This window comes from Cetorhinus maximus, unplaced genomic scaffold (assembly GCF_964194155.1).
Source record: "Cetorhinus maximus unplaced genomic scaffold, sCetMax3.hap1.1 HAP1_SCAFFOLD_862, whole genome shotgun sequence".
Classification (NCBI taxonomy): Eukaryota; Metazoa; Chordata; class Chondrichthyes; order Lamniformes; family Cetorhinidae; genus Cetorhinus; species Cetorhinus maximus.
The window spans coordinates 125,129-147,751 of record NW_027596804.1 but is presented as its reverse complement, the minus strand read 5'-3'; the positions used below and the strand labels follow the sequence as shown (position 1 = coordinate 147,751).

Here is a 22,623-nt window from a genome sequence, read left to right as displayed (position 1 = left end):
CAAAACAAAGAGAGTCAGAACCGTGTCAAAGCATGGCTTTAAACACAGGGAAACTTCTAAAAACAAAAAGCAAAATACTGCAGATGCTGGAGACCTGAGTTAGAATCAGTTTGAGCTGAAAGACTCAGCAGCTTGGGCAGTATCTTTGCAGAGAGGAAGTTAGGGTTAAGGGTCCAAGATTACTACCCAGCATTAGGGATTCTCAAACGGTGGGGGCGTGACCTCCTGGGGGTTCATTTTAAGCCAACCCGCCTCTCAGGAAACTGATGGGATCGGGTGCAACGCTAGTTTTATACCCAGTCTGACTTCACTCTTAGCTGAAGTCAATATTGGGCTGGTGTTAAACCAGCATTTCGTGCTCCCCCCACCCCCACCCCCACCCCCACCCTCCCACCCCCTGGGTTCCTCGTGTGGAAAGTTTTTTTTTAAATCACCTTCATCACTCTCTGGATTACTCATCCAGTAACATAGCCAATACGCTACTGCAACTGGGAGAGAGAGAGAGAGAGAGTTAAAAATTCACTCTACAGAGCCACCTAGTGGCCAGATACAGTAACTATTTCAAGACTGTTGACATAGCAAAGCCTAAATGGGAAATGTTGGGGTGCGTGGAAATGAAAGGTGGGCTCTTTCTGGTTCAGGCTGCAGATTGGAAATCTATCCCTGAATCAGATGAGCACTGATGACAGAGAGAACCAAGTTTGTGGACAGAAAGTTCACAGGAATTTCAATAATATATAGATTGAGATCAGCTATTTCTGCAGGTAACAAACAAGTGATAATAAATAATGGTATTTGAAGAGATACCTGGATGGACTCGACAAGGTAACTGTTGCATATGGATCACATTGTCCATTGACTATTGGCAAGTCTTGGCACTCTATAACACTGGTTAGAAACAAATAAAGAAGAGTAAGATCACGTGTTAAAACAGTGTTGAAGTTTCCCTCTTCCTGTGTAGTGTTCCTGCTCAGCGTTTCTTAGTAATTGATCAACCAATTCACCCCGTGCTGAAAACATTCAGGGTCAATCTAAGTTTCCAGTTGAGGTGACTGCCTCTTCTCCCTCCTTTCCTTCATCAATGTGTGTTCTTTGCCATGTGTTTGAATTCCACCCTACTGCCCCCTCCAACTCACCACCTCCCTCCCTGCTTTCCACTCCCGCAATACTTTCCGTTTCGATTTTCACTTTGACTCTCTAAGCCTCCTTTACCACACGTTTCGTATCCACCATGTCCTTTGCCCACTTTATGGATGTCAGCTAGGGCACACTGGGTAGCTATTTCCTTGCTGATTCTGAAAGCTGTGGGTTCCAGAGACTTGAGCACAAAATCCCAATTGACACTCACATTGCAGTACTGAGGGATCACAACACTGTGAGTGTCAGTACTGAGGGATCACAACACTGTCAGAGGGTCAGTACTGAGGGATCACATCACTGTCAGAGAGTCAGTACTGAGGGATCACAACACTGTCAGAGGGTCAGTACTGAGGGATCACAACACTGTCAGAGGGTCAGTACTGAGGGAGGGCTGCACTGTCAGAGAGTCAGTACTGAGGGAATGCCTCACTGTCAGAGAGTCAGTACTGAGGGAGCGCTGCACTGTCAGAGGGTCAGTACTGAGGGAGTGCCTCACTGTCAGAGAGTCAGTACTGAGGGAGCGCTGCACTGTCAGAGGGTCAGTACTGAGGGAGTGCTGCACTGTCAGAGGGTCAGTACTGAGGGAGTGCTGCTCTGTCAGAGAGTCAGTACTGAGGGAGTGCTGCACTGTCAGAGAGTCAGTACTGAGGGATCGCTGCACTGTCAGAGGGTCAGTACTGAGGGAGCGCTGCACTGTCAGAGGGTCAGTACTGAGGGAGTGCTACACTGTCAGAGAGTCAGTACTGAGGGATCACAACACTGTCAGAGAGTCAGTACTGAGGGAGCGCTGCACTGTCAGAGAGTCAGTACTGAGGGAGCGCTGCACTGTCAGAGAGTCAGTGCTGAGGGAGCGCTGCACTGTCAGAGGGTCAGTACTGAGGGAGTGCTACACTGTCAGAGAGTCAGTACTGAGGGATCACATCACTGTCAGAGAGTCAGTACTGAGGGATCACAACACTGTCAGAGGGTCAGTACTGAGGGATCACAACACTGTCAGAGGGTCAGTACTGAGGGATCGCAACACTGTCAGAGGGTCAGTACTGAGGGATCACAACACTGTCAGAGGGTCAGTACTGAGGGATCACAACACTGTCAGAGGGTCAGTGCTGAGGGAGTGCCTCACTGTCAGAGAGTCAGTACTGAGGGATCACAACACTGTCAGAGGGTCAGTACTGAGGGATCACAACACTGTCAGAGGGTCAGTGCTGAGGGATCACAACACTGTCAGAGAGTCAGTACTGAGGGATCACATCACTGTCAGAGGGTCAGTGCTGAGGGATCACAACACTGTCAGAGGGTCAGTGCTGAGGGATCACAACACTGTCAGAGGGTCAGTACTGAGGGAGTGCTGCACTGTCAGAGGGTCAGTACTGAGGGAGTGCTGCACTGTCAGAGGGTCAGTACTGAGGGAGTGCCACAATGTCAGAGATTCTGTAATGAGGTGGTGTCACACTGTCAGAGGGTCGGTACTGAGGGAGTGCTGCACTGTCAGAGATTCTGTAATGAGGTGGTGTCACACTGTCAGAGGGTCGGTACTGAGGGAGTGCTGCACTGCCGAAGGGTCAGTACTGAGGGAGTGTGAAGAAAATTGGAATCTTGTGTAATTTACAATTTGTGGCTCTGCTGACAACTTTTGAAAGAGCAAAGTAAAACCAGACTTAAATTGATCGAAACAGAGTAGGAAATATCAACCAAAATTTCACCGAGTTTGTAAGTATTCAGCACTACAGATGATATAATTAATATAATCTTCGAATAGTTCTAAGATAAGATGAAATGAACTTGTGCCCTTCAAACACAAAGCAAACAGTACCGTGTACTTGTGTGTGTGCAGGCAATTGGGAGAGTGCAAGTATGTGCACCCAAATATGTCTATGTGTTTGAAAGCGTATGTTTAGCTGTGTGCATACGAGAGTGCGGGTGTGCATATGTTTGCATGAGTGTATATCTGTGTGCGTGAGAGAGTATGTGCATGTGAGACTGTGTTTGTGAATGCCTGTGCAAATGTGTGTCTATGTATAGAGAGTGTGTACATGTGGGTTTCTGTGTGCATGAGTGGATGTTTGTGAATGTGCAAGTTTGTGTGTGTACTGTCATGAAGCTATTAATGTATATAATATTTTGAAAACATATTTCTTTTAAAATAGAGGTTTAGTCTGTGAGTGTGTCTTAATTGGATTAAAGCCAGCTAGTCTGGGTGCTTTGATATGTACTAGTTCTGATATGGAAGAGAGATAGCGAGCATTTGCATTTTTTGAATAGAGCATTCAAGAAGGGTGGTTAAAACTACACCTTTCTAGCAGCTGCCAAGCAACATGTTTATATTACTAATAAAATTGGTATAATGAAAGAGGTTTTATTATTAGAGAGGTTTAGTTCAGAGTTGTTGATACGATGAGAATTAACATTCAATGGGGCTGGTAGGTATAACTTCAGTAGTTTTCGGGTGTGCAGAGCAGAGGCAATGTGAGATCAAAAGGCAGCTGCAAGTCTCTAACTGGCTCCACAGTGAAAGGAACCTCATTTTGAATTTGTAAGGTGAAAATGCTTCGCCTGGTGTTTGGTTAAGTCTATGGGTTGCTGTTGCCTTAATGGAAATTAGTTTGGGAATTTGTTAAAAGTTATGATAGTAATAATTTGTAGCCATGTGTATATATATTTTTAACCTGTGTAAACTAATAAAATGTTTCAATTAGTTTAATGTACAGCCTTGAGAACTGATGGCCTGATTCCTGAATTTAGAGTCGCATCTCAAACATAACACTTAAAATTATTGGTTATGACAGTTGTTTAAAGTTTCCCTCTGGGATTTTTAAAAATAACTCCACTTTACCAACTGCATCGGTCATAATATGTACGCATAAGTTTGCGTGCAAGAGTGTATATGCGCATGAGCGTGGGTGTTTGTGAATGTGTGAGCGTGTATAAGCCGAAGAATGTGTGTAAGTGAGTGAGTGTGTGGATGTAAATATGTGCATCTGTGTGCCAGTTTGCGTCTGTGCATGAGCGTGAATGTTTATATGTGATAGAGAGTGTACGTGCATTATTGGGTGTGCATATGGAGGGACTAATGAGAAATTAATTGAGTCCATTAGTTGAAATAACAGAGGGTTGGGCTGACTTAAGCTGAGCCATTAAACTGTTGGAAGGACATGACATATGCAACAGCCACTGATTCATGTGTTCCATAGCAGTAAACCGTCCGATCTGACACATGAATTCTGTTACAAGCCAGCTGAAGATAGACTTCGCTCATGCTGAACAAGGGCTCAACCTTGTGCTTTAAAGTCTAGAACGATAGAGAGAATTGCCAATGAGGAAACTGCTGCATAATTTCCAGTGTCCTTCACGCAAGAGCCAAATTACCATTTCCTTCCTACAAGGGCTTCTCTGAACAAGTTAGTAATTGTTTCATAATCTTGCATGTGTTTAAAAACCTTTGGGTTTGTCAGCACAATATCCATTCCCTCTAGGGATATTGTCTGGGCTTTACACAACTCAAAAGCTGTCAGCATACTGTAAAAAGACTTTTTTATTTCAAAGGATGCCCAAACGAAAAAATGTGATGGTGCCTTTTATTTGGTACTAAACACTTGTGATTGGTATTTTAAAATGGTGGGTTTTGTGCATTTTGACAGGACATTATTCTCACTGTCAGCAATGCAAATGCAAAGTTCCCATGATGTTAAAGAAAGTCAGACCTGCATTTCTATAGCACCTTTCATGACCTTATGACAGCCCAAAGCCCTTTCCAGCCAATGAAGTACTTTGAAGTGCAGCCCTTGTTGTAATGTAGGAATCCTGGTTCCATTCGTATCTAATCATAGCCAGAGAATCACCTGCAATGGCTTCTCTTCCTGCCCCACCGTTATCTCTGGTGTCCCCCAAGGATCTATCCCCGGCTCCCTCCTATTTCTCATCTACCAGTTGCACTTTGACCATCATCCAAAAACAAGCATTAATTTTCATATGTATGCTGATGACACCCAGCTCTGCCTCACCACCACCTCTCTCAACTCTGTCTTAATTATCAGACTTTTTATCCAGCATCCAGAACTGGATGAGCAGAAAGTTCCTCCAACTAAATATTGGGAAGACTGAAGCCATGGTCTTCGGTCCCTGCCCCAAACTCCGTTCCTGATCTACTGACTCCCACCCTCTCCCTGGCAACTGTCTGAGCTGAACCAGTTTGTTTGTAGCGTTGATGCCATACTTGACCCTGAGATGAGCTTCCGGCCACATATTCAGGGCATCATTAAGACTGTTTATTTCCACCTCCTTAACCATCGGTCAATTCTACCCTGTCTCAACTCACCTGCTACCAAATCCTTCATTCATGCCTTTAGATGTTACATTTAGACTTGACTATTCCAATGTACTCCTGGCCCACCTGTCCGGCCTCTCACACTCGATCCTCCCAGAAATTTGAAGTGATCCAAAATTTTGCTACCCGTCTCCTAACTCACATGAAATCCTGTTCGTCCAACACTCCTATGCTCACAGGTCTACACTGGCTTCTGGTTGGCTAATGCCTTGATTTAAAAATTCTCATCCTTGTTTTCAAATCCACGCATGGCCTTGATTCCTCTCTAACTCTATAATCGCCAGGTCCACAACTCTCCGAGATCTCTGCACTCCAGTTCCGGCCTCTTAAGCATATCCTATTTTAATCGCTCCACCTTCAGTGGCCGTGCCTACAGCGGCCTGACCTGAAGTTCTGAAACTCCCTCCCTAAATCTCTCCAGCTCTCTAACTCTCTTCCCTCCTTTAAGACATTCCTTGACCACCGGTCCCAAAATCTCCTTTTGTGGTTTGGTGTCAGGTTTTGTTTGTTAAGGGATGCTGTGAAGCACTGTGGGTACATTGAATCTGTTGAAAGCACTATATGAATGCAAATTGTTGTTGCTGCTCCAGTCAAGTTGCGCACAGAAAGCTCCCACAAACATCAGTGTGATAGGGTCCAGATAACCAGTTGTAGTGTTGTGGGCTGAGACAAAAATATTGGCCAGAGGTTCAGAGAGAATGCCCCTGCTCTTCAAAGAGCTGCCATAGAATCCTTTACACTCAGATGAGAGGGCAGGCAGGAGCTTGGTTTAATGTCTCATTCAAAAGATGCTGGATCCCAAAGGCACTGGTCAACAAGCAGGACAGCTTTCCTGGTGGCCTCAACAACATTACCCTTCGGCAACGCCAACAGAAATAGATTAACTGACCATTCACTTCATTGCTACTTGTGGGATCTTGCTATGCACCACTGGCTGCTGCATTTGCATGCAAGACTAGACTGTAGTGGCTGCATTTCAACAAATGGTTAGTTGGCTGTTAGAAAGCTGAAATGAGCTGTCACAAAAGGCTTTGCATAAATGCAAGATCACTGCCCACATCCTTTAATATCCCACCCAGTCTAATCCCACTCTCCCCCTCACTGCCCACACCCTTTAATATGCCACACAGTCTAATCCCACTCTCCCCCTCACTCCCCGCACCCTTTAATATCCCACCCAGTCTAATCCCACTCTCCCCCTCACTCCCCACACCCTTTAATATCCCACCCAGTCTAATCCCACTCTCCCCCTCACTCCCCACATCCTTTAATATCACACTCAGTCTAATCCCACTCTCCCCCTCACTCCCCGCACCCTTTAATATCCCACCCAGTCTAATCCCACTCTCCCCCCTCACTCCCCGCATCATTTAATATCCCACCCAGTCTAATCCCACTCTCCCCCTCACTCCCCACACCCTTTAATATTCCACCCAGTCTAATCCCACTCTCCCACTCACTCCCCCCACCCTTTAATATCCCACCCAGTCTAATCCCACTCTACTGCTCGCTCCCCACATCCTCTAATATCCCACCCAGTCTAATCCCACTCTCCCCCTCACTCCCCACACCCTTTAATATCCCACCCAGTCTAATCCCACTCTCCCCCTCACTCCCCACACCCTTTAATATCCCACCCAGTCTAATCCCACTCTCCCCCTCACTCCCCACACCCTTTAATATCCCACCCAGTCTAATCCCACTCTCCCCCTCACTCCCCACACCCTTTAATATCCCACCCAGTCTAATCCCACTCTCCCCCTCACTCCCCACACCCTTTAATATCCCACCCAGTCTAATCCCACTCTCCCACTCACTCCCCCCACCCTTTAATATCCCACCCAGTCTAATCCCACTCTACTGCTCGCTCCCCACATCCTCTAATATCCCACCCAGTCTAATCCCACTCTCCCCCTCACTCCCCACGCCCTTTAATATCCCACCCAGTCTAATCCCACTCTCCCCCTCACTCCCCACACCCTTTAATATCCCACCCAGTCTAATCCCACTCTCCCCCTCACTCCCCACACCCTTTAATATCCCACCCAGTCTAATCCCACTCTCCCCCTCACTCCCCACACCCTTTAATATCCCACCCAGTCTAATCCCACTCTCCTGTTCGCTCCCATACCCTTTAATCGTTCTCTTTTCCAAGCTACAATCTCCTCTTTGTTTGTGAGGAATATTGTGCTTTGCTCCCCCAGAATGGTCGGTTTCACATCCTACCCACCGTCCATGTTCTTTCCGGTTGAGTGAGTTACTCTGCAGTGATTGACCTTCCCATTCTGTGTCTGTGTTGTGATCTGTCCTGCACACTACGTTAATGCAGTAAATTCACCCGATCACTGGCTTCTTGGGATCGAGCCAGGGAGCACTTTGCAGAGAGGAGTGTGTTGACATTGATTACATGGCTGACTCAGGGAGGACAGGCCCTGCAGCTTTTAGAGCACTCGACAACCAGCGCCTTCAATAAATGTTACAGCGCAAACTAGCAACAGTCCTGTTACTTCACCAGCTGAGTAACTTCATTGAATAAACAGTTGTAGAAGAATCTAGGGTGAAAGCAAGTGTTTAAAACGATTCTCCTGATGCTCCACAGTTATGGAGCCAAGGTGGGTAGATGAAGTTAAGATACACATCAGCCAAGAGCAAACTCAATGGCAAAACAGGCTCGAGGGGCTGAATGGTCTCCCCTTTTCCTATCCATCTGAACTTTTTAAGTTGTTCCCTGTGTCCTGGATCAAGAAGGGGTTCTAGAGGCCCATGGGACCTCAGGGAGATGGAAGAAGTCAAGCACAAATAATTTTCTTGCAAAAAACTCCCTTGAGCTCACAACTATAATAAATGGTCAAATCACATAGCAAATCTCATTAGATAATAGATTACGGCATTTAGACAGATCCATAGGGTGCAAAATAAAACAGAGACTCACCGTGTGGCCAATTTATGGCAAATGGTCCCAATATCAGTGATGACTTCACTCAGTCTCAGCTCCAGGTGAACTTTGCCCTGAAATAGTGATCATAAAATAGAGTTACACCCTTCTGGCAGTGCAGCACTCCTTCAGTACTGCTGCTCTGGCAGTGCAGCATTTCCTCAGTGCTGCACTGGTGTGCCAGGTACGGTGATACAGTCATTATGCTTCTGGACTTGTAATCCAAAGAACATGAGTTCAAATCCCACATAAAGCAGTTTGAAAACTAGAATTCCATTTTTAAATAAACATGATGATAAAAAATTGAATATGAAGCTGTCGGTTTGTCGTAAATGGAATATTGGGATTCATGACGAGAGATTTCAACTCTAAAAGTCATGATGTACCATAAATCACAGCATATATGTCAACTCGGCATATAAATCAACAACAATTTCCAGCAAAAAATCATGCTTTTGAATACAATTGGTGTATAAATTGACCCCCCCTTTTCAGCCACGAGATGCTACACTCACATTAGCAGTCAGCCCAATTTTAAATCCCACGAATGCACCTTTTACTTAACGGTACCTTATAACTGGGCACAAGGGGTCAAGCAGGTGATACGGGCTGTGATGTAAAGATAGGTGGGAGTTTAAGACACATCCACTCTTTGCATCAGATTCTGATGGAAGTTCAAAATGGTGACCACCCACACTCTTTGCCAGTGATCGGGTGAATTTACTGCATTAACGTAGTGTGCAGGACAGGTCACAACACAGACACAGAATGGGAAGGTCAATCACTGCAGAGTAACTCACTCAACCGGAAAGAACATGGATGGTGGGTAGGATGTGAAACTGACCATTTGGGGGGAGCAAAGCTCAATATTCCTCACAAACAAAAAGGAGGTTGTTACTTGGAAAAGAGAACGATTAAAGGATATGGGAGCGAGCAGGAGAGTGGGATTAGACTGGGTGGGATATTAAAGGCTGTGGGGAGTGAGCACGAGAGTGGGATTAGACTGGGTGGGGCATTAATGGGTGTGGGGAGTGAGGGGGAGAGTGGGATTAGACTGGGTGGGATATTAAAGGGTGTGGGGAGTGAGGGGGAGAGTGGGATTAGACTGGGTGGGATATTAAAGGGTGTGGGGAGTGAGGGGGAGAGTGGGATTAGACTGGGTGAGATATTAATGAGAGTGGCGAGTGAGGGGGAGAGTAGGGTTAGACTGGGTGGGATACTAAAGGGTGCAGGGAGTGAGGGGGAGAGTGGGATTAGACTGGGTGAGATATTAAAGGGTGCAGGGAGTGAGGGGGTAGAGTGAGTTTAGACTGGGTGGGATATTAAAGGGTGCAGGGAGTGAGGGGGAGAATGGGATTAGACTGGGTGGGATATTAAAGGGTGTGGGGAGTGAGGGGGGGAGTGGGGTTAGACTGGGTGGGATATTAATGGGTGTGGGGAGTGAGCGGGGGAGTGGGGTTAGACTGGGTGGGATACTAAAGGGTGCAGGGAGTGAGGGGGAGAGTGGGATTAGACTGGGTGAGATATTAAAGGGTGCAGGGAGTGAGGGGGTAGAGTGAGTTTAGACTGGGTGGGATATTAAAGGGTGCGGGAGTGAGGGGAGAATGGGATTAGACTGGGTGGGATATTAAAGGGTGTGAGGAGTGAGGGGGAGACTGAGATTAAACTGGGTGAGATATTAAAGGGTGCGGGGAGTGAGGGGGGAGAGTGGGTTTAGACTGGGTGGGATATTAAAGGGTGCGGGGAGTGAGGAGGAGAGTGGGTTTAGACTAGGTGGGATATTAAAGGGTGTGGGGAGTGAGGGGGGAAAGTAGGTTTAGACTGGGTGGGATATTAAAGGGTGCGGGGAGTGAGGGGGGACAGTGGGTTTAGACTGGGTGGGATATTAAAGGGTGCGGGGAGAGAGTGGGTTTAGACTGGGTGGGATATTAAAGGATGCGGGGAGTGAGGGGGAGAGTGGGATTAGACTGGGTGGGATATTAAAGGGTGTGGGGAGTGAGGGGGAGAGTGGGATTAGACTGGTTGGGATATTAAAGGGTGCGGGGAGTGAGGGGGAGAGTGGGTTTAGACTGGGTGGGATATTAAAGGGTGTGGGGAGTGAGGGGGAAAGTGGGTTTAGACTGGGTTGGATATTAAAGGGTGCGGGGAGTGAGGGGGGACAGTGGGTTTAGACTGGGTGGGATATTAAAGGGTGCGGGGAGTGAGGGGGAGAGTGGGATTAGACTGGGTGGGATATTAAAGGGTGCAGGGAGTGAGGGGGAGAGTGGGATTGGACTGGGTGGAATATTAAAGGGTGTGGGGAGTGAGGGGGAGAGTGGGTTTAGACTGGGTGGAATATTAAAGAGTGCGGGGAGTGAGGAGGACAGTGGGATTAGACTGGGTGGGATATTAAAGGGTGCGGAGAGTGAGTAGGAGAGTGGGATTAGACTGGGTGGGATATTAAAAGGTGCGGGGAGAGAGTGGGTTTAGACAGGGTGGGATATTAAAGGGTGCGGGGAGTGAGGGGGAGAGTGGGATTAGACTGGGTGGGATATTAAAGGGTGCGGGGAGTGAGGGGGAGAGTGGGATTAGACTGGGTGGAATATTAAAGGGTGCGGGGAGAGAGTGGGTTTAGACTGGGTGGGATATTAAAGAGTGCGGGGAGTGAGGAGGACAGTGGGATTAGACTGGGTGGGATATTAAAGGGTGCGGAGAGTGAGTAGGAGAGTGGGATTAGACTGGGTGGGATATTAAAAGGTGTGGGGAGAGAGTGGGTTTAGACTGGGTGGGATATTAAAGGGTGCGGGGAGTGAGGGGGAGAGTGGGATTAGACTGGGTGGGATATTAAAGGGTGCGGGGAGTGAGGGGGAGAGTGGGATTAGACTGGGTGGGATATTAAAGGGTGTGGGGAGAGAGTGGGTTTAGACTGGGTGGGATATTAAAGGGTGCGGGGAGTGAGTGGGTTTAGACTGGGTGGGATATTAAAGGGTATGGGGAGAGGGGGATTAGACTGGATGGGGTATTAAAGGGTGCGGGGAGTGAGTGGGTTTAGACTGGGTGGGATATTAAAGGGTGTGGGGAGTGAGGGGGACAGTGGGATTAGAGTGGGTGGGATTTTAAAGGGTGCGGGGAGTGAGGGGGAGAGTGGGATTAGACTGGGTGGGATATTAAAGGGTGCGGGGAGTGAGGGATTAGTCTGGGTGGGATATTAAAGGGTGCGGAGAGTGAGGGGGACAGTGGGATTAGAGTGGGTGGAATATTAAAGGGTGCGGGGAGTGAGGGGGAGAGAGAGATTAGTCTGGGTGGGATATTAAAGGGTGCGGGGAGTGAGGGGGAGAGAGAGATTAGTCTGGGTGGGATATTAAAGGGTGCGGGGAGTGAAGGGGAGAGAGGGATTAGTCTGGGTGGGATATTAAAGGGTACCCACTTTTATACTCGGTGAATAATTCAAACCCCCAGTTTTGGATGCACTATTCAAGGCTTCATAGGTCGATTTATGTGCCGGTATCTAAGGATGTTGAGTTTATATAAAACCTTAGTAAGACTACAGTAGGAAGTTTTGGGCTCCCTGGGAACAGTGGAGATGTTGTGAGAATTGAGAGGGTGCTGTGAGGATTCACCACGCTGCTGTCTGATGTGAGGGTACATTAATGTTGCGTATATTTGTGATGTGACTTTGTATATTAATACAAAGTTGAAAAATTTGGAGTTTTGTTCACTCAGACAGAGATGATGGAATTATTTGATGGAGATTTTTTAAATTGTAAAGGAATGGAACAGAATGTTTCCAATGATTGAATAGGTTAGATTAAAGCAACAAAGGAGGATTAAATCATGGAAATTTAGGGTAGGGAGCAAGTGGAGTCTTTTTAAGCAGGATCTCTGTAATTCACGCCTTCTGTCAATGCCGAAGCAGAGACCACATCAACATTTCACAACTGGTTTGCTGGGTAGTTGAGGGAAAGAGGGATAATGGGATGTGGGAATAGGCTGGGAATGTGGGATAAGGATACTCCGGGATAATCACCAGCAATGACTGGCTGGGCCATTAGTGAACTCCACAAAAACACCCCTTAAACTATTCAACAATAACATTTTCTTTCCTAGCTGAATGGGGAAATTTATCTAAACTACATGGAGTAGGTCATGTAAAATGAGAAATAAATGTCAAGAAAGAGATGGAGGCAGGAAAATAGACTATGTAGAAGAATTGTGCAGAGTGGTTACTCTGTGTCACTCGGACTACATTCCAAGAGCCTTGCACAATCACCACGTGTTTAAAAAGATTTCTAGCGTCTCACAACAGAGGGGAGGAAATGTCACACACTCTTCAAGCTCTTTCTGTCCAAAATAAAACAGTTGCCACAATGAAAGTGACCAGAAAAAGTTAAAAGGTGAAAAATGGCAGACGGAGAGTAAGTAATTCAGATGCTGGGAGTGTTGCTCAGGTTTTTAACTGTTGCGACTTTATGTTTGTTGAAACCAACCAAATATTGGAGCAAAAAAAAAAAGAAACACTGCAAAATAATCAGTGAAACGTTTTGAGCTTTTATTTTTTTTTCTAACCCAAAGCATTAATTTTCTGTAGAAGGTAATTTCACCCACAAGCATCCATCTTCACTGTGTGACATACTGGCCAATTGCCCAACCTCAATTGGCAATTTGACATCTGGATGAGGGCCAATTGTAAACACCTGCCAATGCTGAGGTTTAAATCCTGACTTGCCAGCCCATAGTTCAGGATACTAGACCCGCAGATGTCAGCTTACCTGACTGCTCTTACCTGCAACTCCACAACCTGATGACTGCCTCAAACTCACTTTACACTAGACACTGAAATTTGTCCAGACCCCACTAATCTACGTTAGGATAACAAAGTTATATATATATATGCACCTGCAGTGGAGGAAAACACTTTATTTACCAAGAACCAACCAAAAGAACGAGTTTCTTTCTAAAGGTTCTCCATGGCCAGAAACTTAACTTGTGTTGTGTTGGGTGGGGTGGGGTGGGGTGGGCTGGGCGGGAGCGGGCCCGAACCTGGAGGAGGAAGAGTCGGGGCCTGTGCGCGAAAGAGCGCAGAAATCTCCCTGAGGCATGGAGCTGCTGGGACACGTTTACGAATTGTGCAAATTATTTTATAAAACCTTCAGGAAACCTCATCCCGCCCGTGGACGAAGTTCCCTGCAAAATGCAAAGGCCGCTTGGGCTCTTCGCCTGCCCCCCCAACCTTAAGGTTGGACGGGGAGCGTTGTTAATGATCTAAATCACTCCCCTAATGGCCCTAATAGGCCTTTGACAGTTCGGTGGACGCGCAGCGACCTCTTGCACGCGCGCCCGCCGAACGAAAGATCTAAATGACGCGCGATGATGTCAGGATGCATGCCTGATGTCACCTCGTGTCATTTTGCGTGTCGACGTATCGGGCCCGCCCCCACACGCCAACAGCAATATTCAGGCCTATGGGAATGTGACTCCTCTCCCACTCCTGTAGCGCAGGCTGAAAATATAGTCAGCTGGTTATCACTCTAAGTGAGAATCACAGTGTCTCAGATTTGTGGTACCGTGTGAGCATTGGCTCATTGGCATTCTTGCCTCTGAGTCAGGAGGTTATGGGTTCAAGTCCCACTTCATAGATTTGAGCACAAGATTCAGGCTGACACTCCAATGCAGGACTGAGGGAGTGCTGCACTGCCAAAGATGTTGTCTTCCAGATGAGACTTTAAACAGGCCCGGTTACCTCCTCAGCTCAACATAAAAAATCCTATGGCACTATTTTGAAGAAAAGGGGAATTCTCTCTGGTATCCTGGGCCAATATTTATTCTTCAATGAAACGGCACAAAAACCAGATGATCTGGCCATTATCACATTGTTGTTTGGGGGAGCTTGCTGTGTGCAAATTGGCTGCCGCTTATCCAACATTAAAACAGTGATTACACTTCAAAAAAATACTTCATTGGCTGCAAAGTGCTTTGAGATGCCCTGGGGTTGTGGAAGGCACTATACAAATGTAAGTCTTTCTATTTCTTTCCCATTAGTTACGCAACTGATCTCACCTGAACTTCGGAATCAGCATCCACTGGCTGCAGTGGGAACCAGGTATCTCGATTATGATATTTCTGAAGTTCCTCTTTTTTGATGGCAACTTTACCTGTAAAGAGGCAGCAGAAAGATGTGTATGGTTAATGATTTCCCTTCTCAAAAATACTCCCCACCCCCTCTTGCATGGACTGAACTCTGCTGTATTGCCCAACAACTGCCCAAAATATTACAGCAAAGTGTTACAGAAAATGCCGGGAATATTCAGCAGGTCTGACAGCAACAGTAAGGTGGAAATAAATGTATTGTTTCAAGTTGATGACCATTCACCTGGAGCCAGTTTCTGTTTATCTCCACAGATGCTGCCAGACCGGCTGAGTACTTCCGGCATATTCTGTTTTTATTTCAGAATTCCAGCAACTGCAGTGTATTTCTCTGGTCTTCATTTACCCTGGTTAGACCCCACTTAGAGCACAATGCACGTTTCAGATCTCCATACGCCTTGGTTAGGTTGCATGAGGAGGACTATTCACTGTTCTGACATCTGTATACCTTGTTAGACCACACTTGGAGAACTGTCAACAGTACAGTTCTGGTCTCCATATTACAAAAAGGATATAGGTCCACTGGAAAAAATGTAAGTAGATTTACAAGGGATGAAACCAGAGCTGAGAGATTGTAGCTATCAGGGAAGATTGAATAGGCTGGGATTCTTTCCTCTAGAAAAGAGGAGACTGAGGAGTGATCTGATAGATGTCTTTACAATGAGGGTAGATATAGAGAAGATGTTTCCACTTGTGAGGGAGATCAAAGCCAGGGCTCATCAATATGAGACAGTCACTAATAAATCCAATCGGGAATTCAGGAGAAACTTCTTTACCGAAGAGTGTTGAGGTGAGTAGTATAGGCACATTTAAGGGGAAGCTGGATAAACACATGAGGAAGAGAGGAATAGAATGATATGCTGATAGGGGGATGAAGAGGGTGGGGAGTAGACTCATGTGGAGCATAAACACTAGCGTAGACTAGATGGGCCGAATGGCCTGTTCCTGGGCTGTAAATACTCCGTAACTTTGTCATTTCCTGAGGACAATACCATAGGCAAATTCTGCTTGTTTTCCAGTTCGAAAATGCTTGCGGCTCACACCTAAGGTGTTACAACCTTTTAGCTAAGGCGCAAACAGAGCACACAGCTGCAATTAGCGCCTTATGCACTTTACTTCACAGGAGCACTTTCAGGGTCCATTTGTACAGTGTCTACTCAAACAAATGAACACAAAAACATACATCTTGCTCATCTGGCAACTTCCTCCACAGTGAACAGCTCCTGACTAACAGAACAGCGCACACCTGGTGTCTATCCGGTGTCTCACTCAATAATTAACTACAACATTGCAATTATATTTTTGGACTTCCTGACTTTTTTTTTAACTTGAGGTTTTATTTTGTGTTCCATGTCACAGGCTGATCTCACAGCAGAGACCTCACTCTAAATACAGAGCTTGTCCATCCCTGATTTTAATCACCCCACCACCGGCAGCTGTACCTTCAGCCACCAGAGCCCTGAGTTCTGTAATTCCTTCCGCAAACCACTCCCCCTCTCCACCTTTTCTCTCCATCTTTAAGGCCTTAAAACCTACCTCCTTGACAAAGCTTTTGGTCACCCTTAATGGGGTTCAGTGTTTCAATTTTTGTCTGAGTATTGCTCCTGTGAAGTGCTCTGGCACGTTTACTACGTTAAAGGTGCTACATAAATGCAACTTCTTGTTGCTGACTATGCCAGAAAGAGCGTGAGTTGGTAAAACAGGAAGATTTCATCAGCTTAATTCTGCTACTGGTTAGATCCTTGACATCTTTGGAAAGCAGCAGAGTTTCACTAATTTGTCAAACAGTAAAAGAACATGTGGGTAACATCCAAAACACCACATACGCTTTTACAGTCGTTACAATTAGCTAGCATTTTAAGTGGTAAATAAAATGACAGTCTCAACCTAAACCATAAAAAACATTCTCACGCCGTGATTGTTTATGTTCTCTCACTCTCCTTCGAAACTGTCTGTGATAATTCGATTTGATAACTAAATGCCTGCAACATTTTTCTGACCTAGTTCCATGGTAGACACTGTATTCTCCGTGGTCCTCATACAATCCTGTGCATGCATCACCCTCTGGCATTTGGATGTCATCTTCCATCAAATATTTCCCTAGCAGCAACACTAAGGATTCATCATCTGCAGTTATTAATTTGTGATTGCTAACAAGAACTGCTCAAACACACACACACACACACACACCAGCAAACTTTTCTGCATTCATGTTCTCAGTCAACATTCATCCCTCAAGCAACATCATTAAGTTAGATAATCTGCTTATTTATCACAATTCTGTTCGTGGGAGCTTGCAGTGCACAGTTTGACTACCCCATTTCCTACATTACAACCTTGACTGCACTTCAAAAGCTCTTTGGGATGTCCTGAGGCCGTGAATGGCACTACATAAATGCAAGGCCTTCTTTCTGAAAAGGCGGAAGATCTGTGAGGGGGTCTTTAAGATAATGAGGGTTTAGTTCGTTCAAAGCGTTGATTCCCTAACTCTCACTCATATTCCCTTTTCATCAGCAAAATAGGGGGAAGATGGTGGCATGGTGGTATTGTCAATGGACCAATATTCCAGATAGCCCAGGGTAATGCTCTGGGGACCTGGGTTCAAATCCCACCACAGCAGATAGTGATATTTGAATTCAATAAAAATTCTGGAATTAAGAGCCTGATAATGACAATAAAACTATTGCTGATATGCATCTGGTTCACTAATGTCCTTTAGGGACATTGCCATCCTTACCTGGTCTGGCCTCCATGTGATGCCAGACTGGTTGACTCTTAAATGCCCTGTGAACAAGGGCAATTAGGGATGGGCAATAAAATGCTGGCCTAGCCAGAGATGCCTACATCCCCCATGAACAAATAGAAAAAAATTATCCATCAGTCTCAAAGGGTTAAGTGCCAATGCTGCAGCTTGGTGTTTATGAACTTGTATATCTTACAATTCCTCATTGTGACTCTTAAAGCAATGAATAACCTAATGCTGAGTCACCTTGTGTGAATAAATAAATGTCAGAAGAACCATTACATACCCTTTTCAACTGAGCTTTATTTCAAGCCTTCAATGAGCACTTTCTGATTTACTCATTTGGTGAAGTTTTACTAAGCCGACTCTCCCCAGATGTCAACAAGTTTCTTCCACTAACTCTCATCCTGTCTGTGATGTGTAGATGAGCCAAACAATCATGTGAACTTCTCAACAACTCAAGCCCCTTTAGTTTGTTCACCATTTTAACTGTCCAAAAAAGGAAGCGGTTTTGGTTACTGTCATGTGTTTAAAAAGTATGAATGCATTAAAATGTGCTGATGTGTTGAAGTTGGAATTGTCTTTAAGCTTTCTAAAATAAATACAATGAAGCAAATACTTCAAGCATTCAAGTGAGATGTTAAACCAAACGCCCCTCTCCCCTCTCAATTAGACGTTAAAGATCCCACAGCACTATTATGAAGAAAAGCAGAGTTTTCCCCAATTTCCTGGCCATTATTTATACCTCAACCAATGTCACTACTTATTTAGTCATTATCACATTGCTGTTTGTGGGAGCTTGCTGTGCGCAAATTGGCTGCCGTGTTTCCTACATTAGAACAGCGACTACATTTCAAAAAGTGCTTAACTAGCTGGAAGCACTTTGGGATGTTCTGGTGTCATGAATGATGCTTTAGAAACCACAACTGCCTTTATTCTAACTGGGATTGGGCAACAAAATGTCAGCCTTGCCAGTGGCCCTATATCCCTATAATGTTTTTTGGACATACAGCAATAAAGAAAATATATTCACGATGCTAAAAAATGTTGCACTTTCCAAATCATACATCCTCAAAATGCAGTGGAACCAACAAGGAACCTGGACACTGGAAATAAAGTGACTTTGTTTGAGATGGTTTTAAAATACTCAATCTTTATTCTGAATTTACAATCTCAATTCTAGGCAACAAAAAGAGACCTTAACTGAAAAGTCCTGGATAATATGAATGCAGAGGACTGCACTGGTATCGTCACCTATCTCCTCCGATTAAAATCTGATGCATGATTGCAGATTATGCAATCTGTTTATCCGAACATTCAGTATGATGACACACTCTGGAAACACTCTTGTGGTGCAGAAACACTGAGCAGAATGAATAATGCTGGAACCATTCAAATCAGAAAAATAAATGACAACAAAGCCTGGGGGAAGGTTACAGATCGGTGTTCACAGTTGGCACTCAGACTCAACTTTGGGTCTCTTCAGGCAAAGCTCACTCCTGCAGTCATCAAATAATCAAATTTCCACCTCGATCCCTGTGCTCACCCAGCTCTGGCCTTCTGTGCATCCTTGATTTCCATTGCTGCTCCATTGCTGGTGTTCCTACAGCTGCCAAGGCCCTATACGTGCTTGAATTTGCTCTCTAAACCTTTCCAACCCTCTCCTCTCCTTTAAGGTGGTCCTTGAAACTTTTGGTCATTTATCCCTAATATCTCCTCATGTCCTCTGTTAGCACATTTGTCTCTCACACTCATAAGAATCCGTGTTACTCAGCACAAATTCTAGTCTGACACTTCAGTATTAGTACTGAAGGAGTGCTGCACTGTCAGAGGTGCAGTATCAAGGGGCAGCGCTCAGGGGAGTGCTGCATTGTCGGAGGTGCAGTATCAAGGGGCAGCGCTCAGGGGAGTGCTGCATTGTCGGAGGTGCAGTATCAAGGGGCAGCGCTCAGGGGAGTGCTGCATTGTCGGAGGTGCAGTATCAAGGGACAGCGCTCAGGGAGTGCTGCACTGTCAGAGGTGCAGTATCAAGGGGCAGCGCTCAGGGGAGTGCTGCATTGTCGGAGGTGCAGTATCAAGGGGCAGCGCTCAGGGGAGTGCTGCATTGTCGGAGGTGCAGTATCAAGGGGCAGCGCTCAGGGGAGTGCTGCATTGTCGGAGGTGCAGTATCAAGGGACAGCGCTCAGGGAGTGCTGCATTGTTGGAGGTGCAGTATCAAGGGACAGCGCTCAGGGAGTGCTGCATTGTTGGAGGTGCAGTATCGAGGGACAGTGCTCAGGGAGTGCTGCATTGTTGGAGGTGCAGTACCAAGGGGCAGCGCTCAGGGAGTGCTGCATTGTTGGAGGTGCAGTACCAAGGGGCAGCGCTCAGGGAGTGCTGCATTGTTGGAGGTGCAGTATCGAGGGGCAGCGCTCAGGGAGTGCTGCATTGTTGGAGTTGCCGTGTTTCAGATAAGACGTCAAGCCGAGGTCCCATCTGCCCTCTCAGGATGATGTATAAAACTCCACCGCACTATTTTGATGAAGGGCTGGGGAGTTCCCCCAATTTCTTGCCAATTTTTACCCCTCAACCAACATCACTATAAAAGATTACCTGGTCACTCATTCCATCGCTGTCTCTGGGAGTTTTTCTCTGCACCTATTAGGTGGAATTTAATGTAGGCAACGGGGTCTTACCCACCCGCTGGAGATCCAGGGAGAGACCTGCGCTGCCTTTTTTGGGGAAGACCCGCCAAATTAATTGGCAATCAGGTACTTAACAGGGCAGCAGTGGGCCTTCCCTGGGGATCAAGGTTCCTGGGGGCAGAAATCCTGCCCCTGCCCCCCACCACCAACAGCTGACTCTGATTGGCTGACAGCTCTATTGCTCAGCTGCAGCCAGTAAACGCATCTACCCAAGGCCGAGGCTCACTGAGGGACCCTGTCATGAAGCTATGATATTTTGGAAAATATTTTTCTTTTAAAATAGAGGTTTAGTCTGTGGGTGTGTCTTAATTGGATTAAAGCCAGCTAGTCTGGGTGCTTTGATGTGTACTAGTTTTGATATGGAAGAGAGATAGCTGCATTTGCATTTTTTGAACAGAGCATTCATGAAGTGGGGTGGAAACTGATGCCTTTCTAGCAGATACCAAGCAATATGTTTATATTACTAATAAAATTGGTTCTATGAAAGGGGTTTCATTATTAAAAGGTAAAGTTCAAAGAGGTTGTTGATACAATGAGAATTTGGATTCAATCAGTGGTGGTAGGTATAACTCCAGTAGTTTTCGGGTGTGCAGAGCAGAGGCAATGTGAGATCAAAAGGCAGCTGCAAGCCTCCAACTGGCTCCACAGTGAAAGGAACCTCATGTTGAATTCGTAAGGTGAAAATGCTTTGCCTGGTGTCTGGTTAAGTCTATGGGTTGCTGTTGCCTTAATGGAGATGAGTTTGGGAATTTGTTCAAAGTTATGATAGTAGTAATTTGTAGCCATTTGTATGTCTATTCTAACCTGTGTAAATTAATAAAATGTTTCATTTAGTTTAATGTAAAACCCTGAGAACTGATGGTCTGATTGCTGAATTTAGAGTCGCACCACAAATATAACACTTAAAATTATTGGTTATGACAGTTGTTTAAAGTTTCCCTCTGGGATTTTTAAATAACTCCGCTTTACCAACTGCATGGGTCATAACATGCCCAGGCCACAGGTGAGCAATGGTGGGGTGTGGGTCACTGGTGGGAGAGTGGGGGATGGGAGAAGTAGTGGGCGGCAAGGCCAGGGGCCTGGCTCTTAGCAGATCCCCCCCTTCCCAATGCCGCTGGGTGAATACCAGCAGGAGAGCAGCAGTGGGATAAGGTGCTGAGGTGAGTATTAATTGCCCAGCAAAGGGCCTCAATTGGTGGCAGGGCAGGAAGGCCAACAATGAACCTTCCTGCCATTGAATTGGGGCAGAGTCCTCACCTGGCACTCCCCCATGCCCCCAATCTCCCCCACCCCCGCGCCCCCAACCCCGCCACAAGGGAGGGCACTAAATTCTGCCCATTCGTCGCCACATTCCCGACATAACAACCGTAATTACACTTTTAGAGTGTCTCACTGCTGTGGACGAAGGTGTGATACATATGCAAATTCCTCCATGAGATGTGGAAAGGGGAAGGGGAAGAGGTGGGCGGAGGGAAGTGGAGGAGAGAGGAAGAGGGGTGGAGGTGAGGAAGGGGAGGAGGGAAACAGAATTGAAGTTGAGGGTGACTTCTTTTCAAAGAAAGTCGCTGTGGTGCATGACATTTTGAGTGGAATGAGCTGGGAGTTTATCTGATGGTTGCCAACTTGGGGATGCAGAAAAACACATTTCACAATCTGATTGGTAATGATTTTATATGAAGTATAATTACTCAATAAACAGTTAGTTTGGAACACAAGAAAAAAAAAACCTCAGCAATGAGAGGTCATTGAGTTCCAAGTATCCAATTCTTTCAGACTTTCTGCCTGATTATGGGCTGGTCTCCTACAACACACATACACCGTCTACTTTAAGGTGCATGGATATCCTACCAATCTCTCAGGTGAGGGAAAATATTACACCATTTTCCAAAACAGTCCATTGATCCATTACTGTTGTGTGATTGCTGAATGGGGATGGCCCACGGAGACGTGTTTAAGTTCGTTGTTTATGGCACTTAAAAAAAAGGGAAAATCCTGGACGGAGCCAAGGCCAAGGGCTAGAAATTCACTTGTCCCAATTTTCAGGTGTCGTGGGTCGCAATTCACAACAAGCCCACAGCTGTTCAGATTGAGGTGGACAACACACAAAACCTATGTACCCATCTCACCTGAATGATTGTGGCACCAGCTGCTCTCCACCTCTTAATGTTGCCACGCTCAGCAAGAGGCCCCAGAAGTGTTGTTTGCCAACCACATGGTACAGGCACCTTCCTCTTCTTAAAGACAGGCTGTCTCTTAAAGAGAAGCCGCACAAAAAGATTGATGCAACAGAAATTCTTACAAAGTGAACACCAGGACATACGCAGGGATCCAGACTGATGGATTCAATGGGCGGGAGGAGACATGCCATGTTTCCTTGGGGCGGGGCGGGGTACCAGGAGACACACATGGACCACCTTCAGAAGACAAAGGAATCAGTTGACCAGGAAGACCAACCCCCAGAGCCTGGATCCAAGGGCCTGGCAGCAGTGTCACAATAGGTCTAATGACCTCAATCGGGTGGCCAAAGTCAGTGAAGGTATCTTCACACACCTACCCACTGCCACCACCAGCCTCTCACGCTGCTCACTGCACAAAAACCCATCAATCTCCCAGCAGCAGCAGCCCCTGGCAATCAGGACAGTAGTTAGGCCTAACATCCAGATACTCACACACT

The 22,623-nt window shown here is 46.1% G+C and overlaps 1 protein-coding gene across 1 annotated transcript in view; it reads right to left on the bottom strand.

The window, feature by feature from the left end:
• Positions 1-22,623, bottom strand: part of LOC144674912 (ras GTPase-activating protein 3-like) — a 68,184-nt gene that overhangs the window by 6,009 nt on the left and 39,552 nt on the right. The window contains exons 3-5 of the mRNA XM_078536041.1: positions 14,436-14,530; positions 8,397-8,473; positions 808-888 (exon numbers count right to left, since the gene is read on the bottom strand). Coding sequence (XP_078392167.1) covers positions 808-888; positions 8,397-8,473; positions 14,436-14,530 — 253 coding nt within the window. The remainder of the gene's footprint in view (positions 1-807; positions 889-8,396; positions 8,474-14,435; positions 14,531-22,623) is intronic.